This window comes from Xiphophorus maculatus, chromosome 6, assembly GCF_002775205.1.
Source record: "Xiphophorus maculatus strain JP 163 A chromosome 6, X_maculatus-5.0-male, whole genome shotgun sequence".
In the NCBI taxonomy this organism is placed as follows: domain Eukaryota; kingdom Metazoa; phylum Chordata; class Actinopteri; order Cyprinodontiformes; family Poeciliidae; genus Xiphophorus; species Xiphophorus maculatus.
The window spans coordinates 3,620,885-3,636,525 of record NC_036448.1 but is presented as its reverse complement, the minus strand read 5'-3'; the positions used below and the strand labels follow the sequence as shown (position 1 = coordinate 3,636,525).

General features: G+C 43.5%; 1 protein-coding gene across 9 annotated transcripts; it reads left to right on the top strand.

The window, feature by feature from the left end:
* The first annotated feature begins 1,805 nt into the window (after positions 1-1,805).
* Positions 1,806-11,970, top strand: b3gnt5 (UDP-GlcNAc:betaGal beta-1,3-N-acetylglucosaminyltransferase 5). 9 transcript variants are annotated; one of them, XM_023335847.1, is made up of 5 exons: positions 1,845-1,933; positions 3,839-3,876; positions 5,653-5,798; positions 10,277-10,312; positions 10,522-11,970. In XM_023335847.1, exons 4-5 carry the CDS (start codon positions 10,301-10,303, stop codon positions 11,719-11,721), a joined length of 1,212 nt encoding a protein of 403 aa, XP_023191615.1. In that variant the 5' UTR covers positions 1,845-1,933; positions 3,839-3,876; positions 5,653-5,798; positions 10,277-10,300; the 3' UTR covers positions 11,722-11,970. The 9 variants fall into 9 exon arrangements, with proteins under 9 accessions (XP_023191612.1, XP_023191615.1, XP_023191613.1 ...); XM_023335845.1 differs by having other exon boundaries at positions 3,839-3,881; XM_023335844.1 differs by lacking the exon at positions 5,653-5,798 and having other exon boundaries at positions 1,806-2,049; positions 3,839-3,881.
* Positions 11,971-15,641: the final 3,671 nt, after the last annotated feature.

The following is a 15,641-nucleotide window of genomic DNA, read 5'->3' as shown; positions in this document are numbered from 1 at the left end:
ATAAAAGACCCTCCCAGCACCAACTAACCTGACACTGGGGCCAAGCTGTAACTGAGGCCCCACTCAGTTACAGCTTCAACACAAAGGAGGAACCATCCACCCATCATCCTCTGCTTAGTCAGGTCGATGGGGCAGCAGCCTGAGTGGGGAGGCCCAGACTTCCCTCTCTCTCCCCAGCCACTTGTTCCAGTTCCTCCAGGGGAATTCCGAGGCGTTCCCAGGTCAGCCGAGAGACACAGTCCCTCCAGCGTGTCCTGGGTCTTCCCCGGGGCCTCCACCCGGTGGGACGTACACCTCACCAGGGAGGCGTGTTCCACACACATTGTTGCCAAAAGAAGAGGAAGCTCCTTATGCAGCAATGGTCATTCGGGCCAATCAGTTCAGTTTTAGTGTCATCAGACCACAGGATATGTGTCATAAAAATGGTGACACAAGTATGAGAAATCTGATATATCAAACTTGAACTATAAAAGGTATTGTGATCAGCATAGTTATCAGCAATGCCGGCTTTAGGGTTTGAGGTTATCGTTCAGGTTGAGCTTTTGACGTGCTGATCAGGTGTGCCCCAATGTAAACACAATATCTTGTTGGCATGATTATGCATTGTCAAAAATTGCATGGAAGTAAAGAAAACATCCAAAATCAGAGGGAAAAAACTGTCCAAACGAGTCCAACATGTTTCTGATCCACGTCTACGCCATATTGTCGCCATGGTAACACAACAATCAAACTATCAAGATGATTCTTTAAACTTTTACAAAGTAAACTTCCTAATTAAATCCTAACTGTATTTTGTTTTATCAGCTGAATGCATTAAATAAAATTTAATAACATTGTCATTCTCTATAAATGATGCTACAGCTTTAGATCTATGGTCTGTGTTACAATTAAACCATTTCTAGGGGCCCCTGAGTGTCTGGAGGGCCCCTACCAGCAGGTACTGAGTTTTCTTTGCCTTCATATCCCAGACTTACAATTCTAGATTTCAGAGGTTTAACATCAAATTAATATATAGAGTTAATAACATTGTCTTTGAGCTTTTTGGATCTTTATAAATCAGTCTGCAGCCAAGTTGTTCTACAGGTTAAATAGATATTATTAGGGCTTAATTAGTGAAATGGCAGCAAATCTGCTTATTTCATAACTTCATAACCAGCGACCTTCTCGCCTCTGGTCTGTTTAGCAGCTACAGTCTCAGATCAACTCAGATCTCCAGGACTGTCAGCAGCAGAAACAGCAACTTTATACCTGTTGGGGGAAAATATACCACGTTTGCTTTGCATTATTCCCGCATGATGGCAATGATACAGTAGGATCCAATTAAATTCTTGATTAATATGGGCTGTTGCTATGTTCAATGTGTTTCTTTTTAACTTTGAGGCCCTGCCCCTCCAAAGGTCTCTGCACGGCCCTGCTGATGATCATTAATCTTGTGATCATTTTGTGTACTTTAGTCATACATGTAAATTGAAAAATACCACTGCTTACCGTTTTTCTGAACTATTTATTGAATATTTTAAGCCTGCTTTGGTAATACGAAAAACTACCCTGTGTCATGATGGGTTCCAGTTTCTTAACCCACATGCAGAACACCACCAGGAGAACAGGTAATCAGACAAGTAACGTTTATTTGAACAATATGAAAATGTTGGTGAAAGGGTCTGGTCCTGGGGGGAGGCACACGGGGTCATCTGCACACTGAAGAGCAGCACGGAAGATGGTAAGTTTGAGGTAATCAGGAAACTGGAACTTCGTGAAATTAAACTGGTCTTACTGGATTTTCAGGTTACATCAACCCAGAAGAGTAAACGTTGTTGGTTCGTAGTTTCGGTATCTTTGTGTGTGTCCTCAAGGCGATCCAGGTTCCAGAGTGAGGTCTTGACTGAGTACGTTCTGGGTAGACGACATGGAGGCTGCGGTGGAGGGCGGACAGGTAAGTTCAAGCGTGGAGGAGAACAGAGGAGCGAGCCGACTGCCAGCTGGGGAATCCAGGAACGGTTTTTGGTTAATCTGCAGAGGCGAAGAAGAAGGGACTCGGGCAACCAGTGGGTAACTATCTACGACGTCATGAGGACCGAAAAGCGAAAAGCCAGGTCAAGAGATTTCACAGGGAAACTTCCAAGGTGTCACATAACATGTTAGGTGTCATGTTATGTGAGAGAGTGAAAGTGAGAGAGAGGGAGAGAAAGTGAGTGAGTGAGTGAGTGAGTGAGTGAGTGAGTGAGTGAGTGAGTGAGTGAGTGAGTGAGTGAGTGAGTGAGACAACAAGAATCGATTACTAGACACTAGAAGGTCTTCTAAGGAAAACACAGAGAGCTAACTCAGAGGGCTCAGAGTACCATTACTGGCAAACACTCAGGCGACGAGGTGCTGGCAGTCTGCTCCTCCTCTTAAACTCCAGGATGATCGGGTGATGAATCACAGGTACACTGACTGAGTCAGCCCCTCCAGGTGTACAGCCTCTAACGCCATCTGGTGGATAAAGGATGAAGCAGCAGGCGAACAGAGAAACCCCCCACAAAGAAAACCAAAAACCCGGTTCCCAACACCGGGATTTATCAAAATAATAGCTAAAACATCCATCCATCCATCCATCCATTTTCTGTTCACCCTTTGTCCCTAATGGGGTCGGGAGGGTTGCTGGTGCCTATCTCCAGCTACGTTCCAGGCGGGAGGCGGGGTACACCCTGGACAGGTCGCCAGTCTGTCGCAGAGCAACACAAAGACATACAGGACAAACAACCATTCACACACACACACCCCTAGGGAGAATTTTAGATAGACCAATTAACCTAATAGTCATGTTTTTGGACTGTGGGAGGAAGCCGGAGTACCCGGAGAGAACCCACGCATGCACAGGGAGAACATGCAAACTCCATGCAGAAAGACCCCGGCCGGGAATCGAACCCAGGACCTTCTTGCTGCAAGGCAACAGTGCTACCAACTGCGCCACTGTGCAGCCCCTAATAGCTAAAACAATGTTGCTTTAATTACGCTATGACAAGTTTGTTTTTGAATGCTTTCTTTATTGACCCTTTCACAATTACGTCATTTAATCATTCCCGGCGCCATGGTGGATGTGAGTATTGAACTGAGCGAATGAAGTTGTTTTCGCCAGTTTACTCATGGCTTTTACGTGTTCTAATTAGTCTGTGAACGTAACCTGGTTCGCCATAATGCAATATTTGGTATCTTTCTAATCACACTTACTTATGAACGTTAATCTTCTTACTTTGTAAAAAAGTGTTCGCTGCAAATCCGCGGTGACACCGAGGGCTGGCGGTCATGATAGACGGCTGCTATCCATCCCAAAGGCTATACAACAAAATAACAAGTTAGGTTTTCAGCCCCGTCTGTATGTGCATTAAACCGCACCGCCATTTTTACTGCGAAATCAACCAAATAGTCGCAATATTAGGCTACCTACCTTATGTGGAATTTACAGGAGCTCACAGGTTGTTTTGACAGCCGCCATGGCGGAGAGAGTGACGTCACGTGCAAAAGGTCAATTCTAGTTTGTTTGTTTGTTTTTTTAAATTATTTATTTATTTACAAAAATTGCTCACTTCACGATCTCTGGTAACGGTTATATCAACGGCAGACTTAATTCCACTCGACCGTTATACATTTCGAATGCTGCGTTTGTCCCTGAATGCAATTTATGTTAGCGTTTAAAAATAAGACGGTTAAACCACAAGTTATGAAAGACAACCACAGTTGAACAGGTAACCGCAAATTAATTCAGCAAGTTACAAAAACCTTTCTAGCAGTGTGTCCTTTGTTGACTCGTGAAGGGAGTGATTTTTCTCTTGACTTCTTTCTTTCTTTTTTTTTTAAGGCAGACCAATTACACGCCATGGCTTCGCTCCGGAGGAGGTAAAGTAAGTAGCTCTGCTTCGCTAAGTGCTAGGCTAACGGTAGCGTTAGCATCATAAACAACAGCGGAACTGGTGTAGGACGGTTGCTAGAGGGAGACTGGCGAGAGCGATTTCATTTCAACGCCCACACCACTACTTGTTACTCAACCTGTATTGTGTTCTGAAAAAGTATCCACACCCCTTTGTCACTTTACCACCGCAAAGCATCCAGGTATTTTAGGCATGCTGTGTGCTACACGAAACAGGAATTTTCCAAATGAAACCCCTGAAGTGTGGCGTGGATTCGGGCCCCCAGGTGTCAACACCATTGCGGCACAATATAGTCGTGAAAACACCGCCAAGCTCAGACTGGGCGGAGGACTTCTCTAAAAGAAGCAAGTTGTTTCACAGACCTTGTACTTATCTCCAGACTTTGACTGGGCCACTTTAAACATTTGCTCCATTGTAGCTCTGGCTGTGTGTGTGTGTGTGTAGGTAGGGTCGTTGGAAGGTGAGCCCGGGTCAGCCACCTTTGGCTGCAATTATGGATTTTTTTTTCCCTTCCCCGAGTTGTTCTGCATTTAGCTTCATCTTATCAGCTCCGACCTACTTCTTTTGTCTCAGCTGAGGAAAAGCGTCCCCCATGACGTTGACTAGCCGCTATTTTCGCAAAGGAGAAGATGTTTTTAAAGCGATGTGCAGTGTTAGCTTTCTGCCACGCATCATATTTGTCAGCCAATAATATCTGCTTTCTTTCAGCCGTCTCTTTATCTTACTCTTTTTCCCCCCCCTAAAACCCATATCTGTGGATTGCACAACTAATAATCACACCATCAATAGATGGTCTTTATGTGTTTTCTAACACAACCCTGCTTTAAAAGTCTCACTGCTCTGCCTCACATGTCCCTTGGTCCTCCGTGATGCTGTTTAGCTCTCTAATGTCCTCAGTCAAACCTCTGAGGTCAGAAACAGAAGATCTGCAGTTATACTGAGATTAAAGAAAAACACTTTATTGGGTGAAATCTGTAGGGGTGCACTGATGTTCTTTATTTTGGGAGATCGACGATTAGCCGATACTTATGTGAAGCCGGTAGCAAAGTGAACGGAGCTGTATATAAATGCAAGCCACACTTTTAAGATTTTTAAAAAAAGATTTAATTGTTTTTTTTTTCTTAATGAAAACTATCCTTTCCTTTCCACTTCACAGCCATGCGCTGCTTTGAGTCGGTCTACCTCACCGGACGTTCTGTGATTGTAATAGGACAAAAATGGGGAAACATTCAAGGGGTGTGAATACTTTTGGATATCTACGGGTTCCTTTTCGGCGATGAAAAGAGGCAGTTTAGGAGTCAAGAAACGGTCGGTGTTGTGAAATGAAAAAAAAAATGTAAGCGTGAAACTGAATAACCAGTAGCTCTGTGTGTGTGTGTGTGCGGGCGTGGGCTGGCGTGTGCGTGTGTGTGTTCGTGTGTGGTGTATTGCATTATTAAATTGGGACACAGACAGGAGGATACGCAGCTGCAGATTTTCCAATCGGCTTCGTTCGACGGCCGTTTGAAACTCTCTTTGGGTCTGGATCCTCCGTTCCTCTGTCTGCTTCAGAGCCTCTCTGGGCTGCTGTGAAAGCAGGAAGGGAGGGAGGGAGAGAGGGAGAGAGGGAGTGGAAACAGCAGTCAGAGAACCTGGCTCTGTTTTTTTTTTCTTTCTTCCTTTTTTATTACCAGCAACTTTGCAATCAACACTATCAGTCTCAGACCAGGCGTCTGACTGAACTTTCACACACTCTCTCTGGCAGAGAAACACTGTGATCCTTCCCAGGTTGGGTGGACTGAGAGCTGAAGCCTGCCCCACCTCCTCACCTCGGGGCTAACGCTCACACTTGGAAGAGAGAAAGTCTTTGAAAGCGGAGCAGAGGGAACGTGGACCCACTCCGTCGACCAGGTGAGTGCCTGGCTGTTGCTCCTTACTGTGGGCCGTTTCCCACGCCGCGCCTCTCCTCTGGGCTTCAAACTCTTTATTTCTACAAGCGGTGACTCTCGAACCATGTTTGTGAGCAGCTCTGGTTTCGTGGATCAAGAGTGCCGCCCTGCTTACATCTGTCCTCACGGAGAAAGCAATTTGGGGAGGGAACATTTTTAAAAGCAAGAAACTTCAGTTTGGATCTAATCGATGACTTCAGTCTCTGCTCACCACCCGGCGAAGGAGCCTGACTAAGTACTCCTAAATATGTCCTTCTTCTTAAAGCCCCAGTTCACTTTGTCTGCTCTCACTGAGCTCCGGTTGTATTTACGTATCACTGCTGTAGTTTTTCTTTTTAAGGTGTTTTTTTGCTTCCATGGCGTAAGTGCGGCAAGCTCTCACTAGTCTAGCCCCCTGAAGCTCTTTTGTACTCAACACATTTCTTCTTCTAAAAAAAAAACAGAGGTGTTGAATCAGACAATCATCTTTAACTGAAAATAAAATAAAAATAACAAACAGAAAGAAGCTTCAAGCGGTTAGACAAGTCAGAGCTTGCCGCACTTACAAGTTATTTGGACGAATTGATAACTGAATGAATCACCTAACTTACTAATCGATTAACCTTTAGCTGGAGTATACGGCCTCAAAAGAGAAGTGGCTGAAAGAACAACATATTTATCAGTAGTTGAGCCACAACTCTACAAAAACGTCTACATTTTGCATGCAAGATTAAAGAAAAGAATTGTCGGTAAAAATGTTCTACACAGAACTCCTCAAGTTCTGCAAAAAATTCAAATGCTACTAACCACTTTTTGTTGTCCAATTATTAATAGATTAATTTAAAAAAAGGGACAGATGATCTCTACACTGTGTTATTGTCACGTTAAGCAGAACGGCCCGGGCTTTTCACTTGTTCTTTTTAACTTTTTAGCTGCATTTCCTGCCTTTGCTTCAAATGTTCAAGCATACAGCGATCAGCGACAATGTTGCTGCATTTTAGGCAATGTAATAGTTCTTTTATCATTTAAAGAATGAATTGAATTATTTGCATTTTTAATGCTGTTTAAAATAACATAAATGACATAGATTTTGTTAAGTGAAAAATCTGCTGGATGTCAATTTTTCTGTACGATTAATCGATTAATCACCAGAATAATCCATTACTAAAATAATCATTAGTTGCAGTCCTGCAGGCGATAACATAAAAAAAATTTTATACGAATTGTTATTTATTTATTTGTATATTTTATGTATTTTTAATCTTGTATAAAGTAACATTAATTGCTTAAAGGAAAACTTGTAGACTGTGGCAATTTTTCTCTGATTAGCTGTCAGAATAACCTATATTTATTTTAAACGTATTTTTACTTATTTAAAAAAAAACCATTATGTATGATGTATTTCTAATATTGTATAAATAACCTTAAATGGTTACATGAAAAATCAGTGAAATTTGCCTATTTTTCATACGATTGTCAGAAAAATCAATTACTGAAATAATTGTTATTTGCAGCCCGAGTTGCTTCCTGTGTGTCTCTGCTTGCATAAAAGGCCCACAGGCACATGAGCAGATGTTTTAAAATATCCATGTACAGTAGCATTGTATGAACAATGCTAAGATGTTTGCATGCACAGTTAATAAAAGTGAGCCCTCGTTTAGCCCAAGGATGAAACGGGCGCGTAAGCGAGTGTTGTGACTGTGTGAAAAGAATCTCTCCATCCCGCTCCCGGCTCACGGAGCCGTTCAGAGTCAGTGACCTCATTAGGTCCAGAGCAGGCAGTGATGTTTAAAAAGCTGTCAGGTCGCAGTGGGGGTCCTATGCCCTGGGTGTGATCCAGTCCTCCTCTCCCCCCCCCCTCCCTTCCCTTCCCTTCACCCCGGATTCGGCTCCGGCCCAGGCGGAAGCCGGCTCTCCTCATCCGGCATTGTGCTGCTTTCACGCGCTCCCATTGTGTCCGAACGTTTTCCGTGACCCTCAGCGCTTTTCGCCTGGCTCGCGCCGTAAGCCCCCCCTTTTATAACCAGGCTCACATCGCCACATCTTGCTGCGTTAGCTTTTATCTTTCAGCTCTACATCTCTTCCACCCCCCCCGGCTACGTTTTGACTTTTCAGCGTACGTCGCTGCTCAGTTTCCGCGGGTAAACACACACACACACACACACACACACACACACACACGCGCGCGCGCAGGTGTTGTCTGCCGCAGAAGTCGGTGTTGCCAGATAAAATTGGGGCTGCTTTTTGAACACGTTTGGATGAGGGGGAGTGGGAGTGGGGAAACAGCTGTGGGCGGGTCGTTAAAATTTGGTTCTGCTTTGCACAACAGTTGGCGGATCTTTAGAAAGGTTCCAGAGGAAAATTATTTAGAAATAGACGTCAGAAAAGCACAAAGCTTTGAATAAAATGCCGTGTTATGTCACTTATCTTGGTTCATTTGTTTGGAAATCCCTAGAAGCTGAACATGTTATCAACAATGATTATCAACAATGACTACTCAAAGGTCACTATGTATTGTAAAACACAAACGTCATGATTTAAAAGGACACATCGTCACGAAAAGCTTTAATCAAGTCCTTTGCTGTTCCACTGGGATCTGGGTCCGGTCAGAATTTAATAAAGGACAACCAAACATGTAGTCGATGATGCTTGGGACACAAGATTATTTAATAAATATCTTTATATTATTTATATATATATATATTATATTTATATGAAAGACCAAACACAGCATATCGTGTCAAGGAAGTGGAATAAAATTTATGGTTTCAATATCGTCTCGACATTTTGGCTATTTTACAGAGCTGGATAATAAAAAAAAAAAGAGAAAACTGAGTAAAAATAATGTTTCATCACAACTTCTAATGTAAATGTGCGCATAATATATAAAATAATTAGTTGCTCTGCAACTAATTATCAACACTACAACAACTAGATAACAAGGTCCACGAACCTTGTTATCTAGTTGTTGTTATCTAGTTGTTAACACTAGATAACAACTAGATAACAAGGTTTGTGAACCTTGTTGAGGGAGGGAGAAGTGAGTCAGTCATTCTAGCTTGACTTTGGCATGTAGATGTGCTGCAGAATGCGGCATGCTTTGGTTCAGTTCAGTTAAACAAAGGCAACCCACATATGTACTCTCCGTTAGGTGACTAGTAGAGCAGGCGTTTAAATCAGATAATCAACCACTGCTGCTCTAACTATAGTATTCACGTCTACGGTTTAATAATCGCAAAAATAAGCATAGAGCCTGAAAACATACAACTGTAGTGGACCGACTGTTCTGTTCTTTGTGTTGGAAATGTGTGCTTGTTGTTTTGGTGTTGAATCCTGATACATTAGTGGAGCTGTTGTCAGTAAGTTGCTGCGGCAGCAGGTCTGCGTGTAGCGTAGCCGACACAGAAAGCCAGAAAAAAAAAAAAAAAAGAAGATTACAAGTGATTTTGACTTGTTGAACGTTTTTTTATGGCGCACTAAATTAAAAATACCTACGTCTCCAGGTTTCCTTTTTGATTGTGGACTAGTTTTACTCCGGCAGCGCCGCTATTGATGGCAAGTAAAAGAATGAAAGTTTTTCCCTTCCAGCCTTGTATGCTTTCCGGATGTGGAATGAAACTTGTCCGTAGGATTTGCATACAGTGCAGGGTGGGGTCCGACTACGTGGCTGAAAAATGTGTCATGATACATTTTTCCATTACGACAGAAAAATGTATCATGTGTCAACCTAATCTGTGTTAGGCCAGTACGAGAGTTCTAGATTGTCCCTGTAGACCTGGTCTAAATTGGTATCAAAGCCCAAAAAAATGAGTAAAGTCACATCACACCACATTTGAAAAGTGTGGCTTGCATTTGTACGCTCCTCCCATTACTTCTTTACCACTAAATAAAACCCAGTGCAACCAATTGCGTTGAGTAAGCATGCGGTCCCAGGCACTGTTTGTTTTTAATTTATTTTATTTAGTTTTTTTAATTTGTGTGCAGAAAACCTAACACTGCATCTATCCTGAATTTCCAGCAGAGTGGAAACACTCTGGCCAATCTGACTGAGCTTGAACTTTGTTGTGCAAAGAAGAAGCGGTTGAAAATGTTCAATCTGTGAAAGACATTTCTGCAAAGTAATGACCGCTTACCTAAAGCCATGCACCACTAGCCTGACTAGGGCTACATAAAATAGATTGTTTCTGGTTGTAACCTAAGAAATCTGAAGAGTTATGAATACTTTCAATAGGGGGTTTAACATAAGAGAACTCGGTGCTAAACTACAACACAAGAACAAACATTTATTTGCAACACTAAAGGTTTTAGAGCCACTCCTGGCCTAGGAGACCCACATATGTATACTTTCAGGCTCTGATTTCCATTTCCTGTTTTCAACACTGATTCCACTTCTTCATTTTTAACGAAAGGGCCTAGGAAATGAGAGTTAATCACAACAATACCTGTGTTCTCTTTTTACAGAACTACGGGCTTCATGGAGGGAAGATGATACACCAGGTGATTGACAGTTGTGTGTGTGAGAATGATTGTATCAAGATGGAGGCCGTTTCCACGCAGAACCGTTGACTCCCAACACTACCCTTACCTCGGGCTGAATGAGCGAAGCTTAGGATGGAAGACCCGTCAACTGCTGCTCTAAGAAACTGTAGCAACACTCTCAGACTCCTTTACCTCGCCGCCTCTAAACACACCCCCTCTCCCACCAGACTGGGCCCACCGTCAACTGCTGGCCAACCTCCAGGATGTTCGTGAACTTGAGGCGCATCCGAAAATGCCAGTTGGTGCAGCTGATGACAAGCTGCCTGCTGCTGTCGGTGGTAATGATCTGCTGGGAGCAGCTGGACTCAGCCGTCGTCAGCCACGTCAAGTCCTACTCCTTCCGCTACCTCATCAACAGCTTCTACTACGTCAATAGGAGCCTCACTATTCCTCGCGAGCAGGCCAGAAGCTTCAGTGACTTCCCCTACGTGTTGGACCACCCCGACAAGTGCGCAGACAAGGACGTCCTCCTCCTCGTCTTCGTAAAATCCTTCCCGGAGAACTTTGAGCGTCGAAACGCCATCCGAACCACCTGGGGCAACGAGGGGTACATCCAAAATACCCTGGGCGTGACGGTCAAGGTCCTGTTCGCCTTGGGAACCGTTAGGAGGAAAAAGACCGAGCCTTTGTGGAGCAATAAGAGCGACAGTGGCTTCCGGAGGAAGCTTGTCCACGAGGATGCCGTCTATGGCGACTTGATCCAGAAGAACTTCAAGGACTCCTTCCACAACCTGACCCTCAAACTCATCATGCAGTACCACTGGATGCACAGCCGCTGCGCCCACGCCCGCTTCTTCATGACCACGGACGACGACGTCTTTGTCCACATGCCCAACCTGGTGAGGTACCTGCAGGAGCTGAGCAGCCAGGGGGTCACCGACTTCTGGACGGGGAGAGTGCACATCGGAGCACCTCCCATCCGCAGAAAAGACAGCAAGTACTACGTTCCCTATGAGATGTACCAATGGTCGACTTACCCCGACTACACGGCCGGGGCCGGCTACGTCGTCTCTGGCGACGTGGCCCATAAAATCTACCACGCCACGCTGACCCTGAACGCCTCCCTCTACATAGACGACGTGTTCATGGGCATCTGCGCCAACGCCGTCAACGTGTCGCCACAGCAGCACGTTTATTTCGCGGGAGAGGGCAAGGCACCGTACCACCCGTGTATCTACAGCCAGATGATGACCTCTCACGGCCACGTGAAGGACATTTATGAACTGTGGCGGGAGGCGACGCACCCAAAGGTCCAGCAGAGCACCTCAGGACTGTTCGGGAAGCTGTACTGCACTGTAGTGAGAATGTATCTCCTCTGTAAACCCCGGTTTGTCGACACCTATCCTTGCAAAGCAGCATTTTTATAGTAGGCGAGGAGGCGAGAGCCCACTATAACACCGATGGGTTCATTTCTAGATGTATTACCTCAGGCCTTTCCCTAGGACCTCTGCCCACACAGTGGTTTACTGCCGCAGAAGAAGCCAGAAAAAACAGGTTGTGTTATCGCTGCTGGAGTGAGACCTCCATCTTGTCTATGAATTTTTGTCGTGGTCATTTTTAAAGTGCAGGCGTTGTGGGAAGACCACAGAATGTGAAATTAAAGTTCTGCAAAGATGTGTCTGTGTCGTGCTAATTTTAAACCCTAAGCCTCATGCGAATGAGGTTTTTTTTATGTCGGCAGTTCTTCAGTTTTGGGTTTTGGAGCTTTCCACAAATGACAGCAGTTTTGCAGAAATACACGATTAGCATTTAAAGGTAAGAAGCGAGAAGCACATTTTCATTGCAAAATAGAGGGGAAATTCGTAGAGGTGCTGGTTAAAAGAGATCCACTGCTGGTGCAACAAAGTTGGGATTTTCTGACAGCAATAATTCAATCCGATTTTGAGCAAAAACGAACCGTCCAACCTGTTGCTGCAGGAAAGTTGTTGACTTTCAACTATTTCTAAAACAGGAACAGTGGGAGTCTGTTTGATCTGGCTTCTCTATCGCATCAACGGTGAAACTTAAAACCTGTCAATGCTGCTTTGCTGTTTACTCATTTGGTTGAGGTTCATAAAATGGTTCCCGTTTACAATTTATATGCACTAACTCTTTTACATACAAGGACATTTTGTATTAAGGGGGGGGAAAATGGGCCATCCCTGGTTCTTACAGCGGGATAAAGATTTAAACACGGAAAGATCATCAACACCAAGTTTTCTCTACTTGAATCCTGAAGTATTTAAACTAAAGAATAGATTTTCCACTGCCAGTGCAATAGACACTTTGGAATTGATGCTTTTTACACATCCTCCTCAGTACAGCCCGACTCAGCCGGCTTTTGACAAGCAATTCATTTTGATTCTCTCGCTCCTCCGAGAGAATAATAATGAACCTGACTGAATCTAAAATAAAACGTCGGTTATGCACTTCTTTCTTTTTGGACAGACTTGAATTGTGGTATGAATAATTTTGCTGTTCACCTGTTCCCCTGAACTCGCCGACGCCTTCCGCAGCCAACAAAGAAGCCCTGTTTCATTCAAACATGCGAGACGCCTGCGGTCGTTGTCGAGGAAGAAGTGCTACAGTGCTAACTATAGTTAATGATGCCATGCAAATAGTATTCAGCTGCGCCATCGGAGTTAACGTCAGACATTTTCCTCTTTCGTCAGTCTTGGTCCCATCAGTTCCAGCTAGCTAAACCTATAAGTTTACTCTTATGATGGGAGGACAGGAAAAAGAAAATCACCCCACGGCCCTCCAGCATCACTTCCAAATATCTAGTTGGCCTGTAAACATCATTTAATGATTTGTGGCATCATGTCGGACAATTCAGCGTCTCTCTCTCTGCCTGACTTTCTAACCAAACGACCAGACAAGAGTTTAAAATGAGGTGGATTAGCGTTAGCAGTGTATGCTAACAACGGAGGGTGTCATCCAGTACACTGAGCTGTTGGCATGACAACAATCTTCAGTCAGGAATCCTTCATGCCCGCAGCATCACCATCCACGGCAACTGGAATTCTTTAGTTTCATTTAATTCAAAGTGTTTCTCAGAGGTAACAATAATTTAGATTTTAGTTGTATTTTTTTTTCCAGGACTTGGGGGACTTAAATTAAAAGTTGGATTAAAAGTTAAAAGTTGGATTCTTCATGATGCTTCAGTTTGGTGGACTGCAGGTGTTTCTAGAAGACATTAAAACAATGTGATGTTCATTTTTCTGCTCTTCTTTGAGCTGCGGTTGCCAGTAAATACGTCTCGCGTTAACTATTACACTCTGCCTGTCAGTGGTGTTATTCTTGTTGCATATCATAGGTAAAAATCTGCTTAGACCATTATTTTAGGAAGGTGACAATATGTTGATTTTCGTTGTGGCTTATTGGTTTCTTGTTTATAATTTTTTAAATCTCTTTCTGGAGATGTAGAAACAGATATGTACCATTTTCTGGTTTTCTCCTCAATTCTTACCACTTTCTTTCCCTTTCAGATTTTTTTTTTTTATTTTTATTTTTTTTTACCAGACCTCTCTTGTTCTTTTTTTCTCCGTTTCATATTCCCTTCCATCTCCGTATCCATGGCACTGAAATAAACCCAAAGCAATTCGTAATGAAGTTTAGTCATATATATTTGTAGCGAAAGCTGAAATGCTCCACTAGTGAAAGTAAATGTGTTGAGCTTCACTTTGGCACTGAGACATCATATCTGATAGCTACCAGTCAGGACGTGCAAAACAAACAAACTGCTTTTGGTTCAACAACCGGTCACCAGAAATTAAAAGCAATTAATGATTAGGGTCATAAATCAGTCCACCGATTAAATGTTGTCATAAGGGTGCCTATATGTGTCTCTGATATCAAAGAAGGTCCTACGTTAACATGTAACTCAGTCTGTTAAGTTGTTTTTGATTGAAACATATTTTGATTTTAGTACATGTGACCACTTGATGCTGCACATTCAAAGAAATATACATTACGACCGTTTGCAGTTCTTCATAATCCATAAAATGTTTAGAAAATCTGCTGTGCATAAGAATTTGGAGCAGCGCATTTTGAGTTTTTTATTTTTTTATTTTTGAAAAATACACCGTTCTCATTGGGAGCTTTGTTCAGTAAAGTTTGACCTGCAATAGTTCACGACTTGAAAATCATACTGACCATCATTTGCATTGAGCATTTGAGAAAATATCACTTGCATAATAACTTGGAACGCGGTGTATATATGATGTGCACGTTTCTGTATTAGCTGACACGATTGCGTGAGTGTGTTTTTTTTCTGTAAGCATTAAAGCCAATCTTACATCTGAACGTGCGCTGGCATCACCAGGCTGCAGACCGCAGACAGCCAGTCTGTGAACGTGAACGTTTCCTTTTTCCGACCGTGTCTGCAGTATGCAAAACACAAACAGCTCACACTTTGCTGCAACCTTTGTTGCTCACCACTGTAGCTCTCCAGTATGCGGTTTAAAAAAAAAAAAAAAAAATCTAGGTCTTCAAAGCCTCATTTTCCCGCGCGGGGGTTAGCAGTGAGAGAATGGATCTTGTGTTTGACAGTGAGCAAGGTTCTACACCTGAGTGATCTCTACACAGGTGACGAACGTTGCGTAAAGTTGGTGTATTTTTCAGTGCGTGTGATCTGTGGTGACGTCACACACACAGCTCGCAGCAGAAGCTGAGGCCCGGTACCGTGTGAACGGTTACATGTAAACATGCGAGGGGATGGGAGCCTAATCACTGCTGTTCTTTTGGTTTTGATCATTTCATACACAAATAGCTGTTAAGAACATAAAAAGCTGAGTAGAAAAAAAAAATTCCCCACATCGTTTTTGCGCCCCCAATAGTGCAGCAGTTGCACACAATGCATAGCCACTTTTTGCGTCACTGGCCTGGATTTGGGAGCTTCGCTTCCTTCCGGTTTGGTTTTCTGCTCTAACTTTCTCTATGACTGCTGTGTCTGTTATCGTTGAAAGGACTGTCAGCCCTGACAGACACACTTATCACACACATCTCAACAATAAGTGTAATAATAATGACCAAACCAAAACACGGGAAGTATTAAGGTCAGCTAAATTGTCGTTGCGGGACCTAAATAGGACCCCCGCCTGCCCACCCTCCTCTCTCCAAACCCCCACGAACTGACGCTGTTGTCACGGTTGCCTAGAGACGGACACTACGCAGCCGCAGTGAGCCGCTATCAACCCGCGTCTTTTTAAAATGTCCACCCGATAAAACACCGTCCTTAGAAGCAAAACCTCTGGCAAAAATACAGACGGTAGTGGGAAAACACAGGCTAAACAACCACAGTGAAGTT

What these genes read in the sequence shown, in the direction of transcription:
- b3gnt5 (XM_023335844.1), top strand. Translation starts at nt 1,907, where the DNA reads ATGGAGGCTGCGGTGGAGGGCGGACAGGTAAGTTCAAGCGTGGAGGAG. An exon ending in GGGACTCGGGCAACCAGTGG is followed by an intron (nt 2,050 to 3,838) that starts GTAACTATCTAC and finishes TTTTTTTTTAAG; the next exon opens with GCAGACCAATTACACGCCAT. An exon ending in TTCGCTCCGGAGGAGGTAAA is followed by an intron (nt 3,882 to 10,276) that starts GTAAGTAGCTCT and finishes CTCTTTTTACAG; the next exon opens with AACTACGGGCTTCATGGAGG.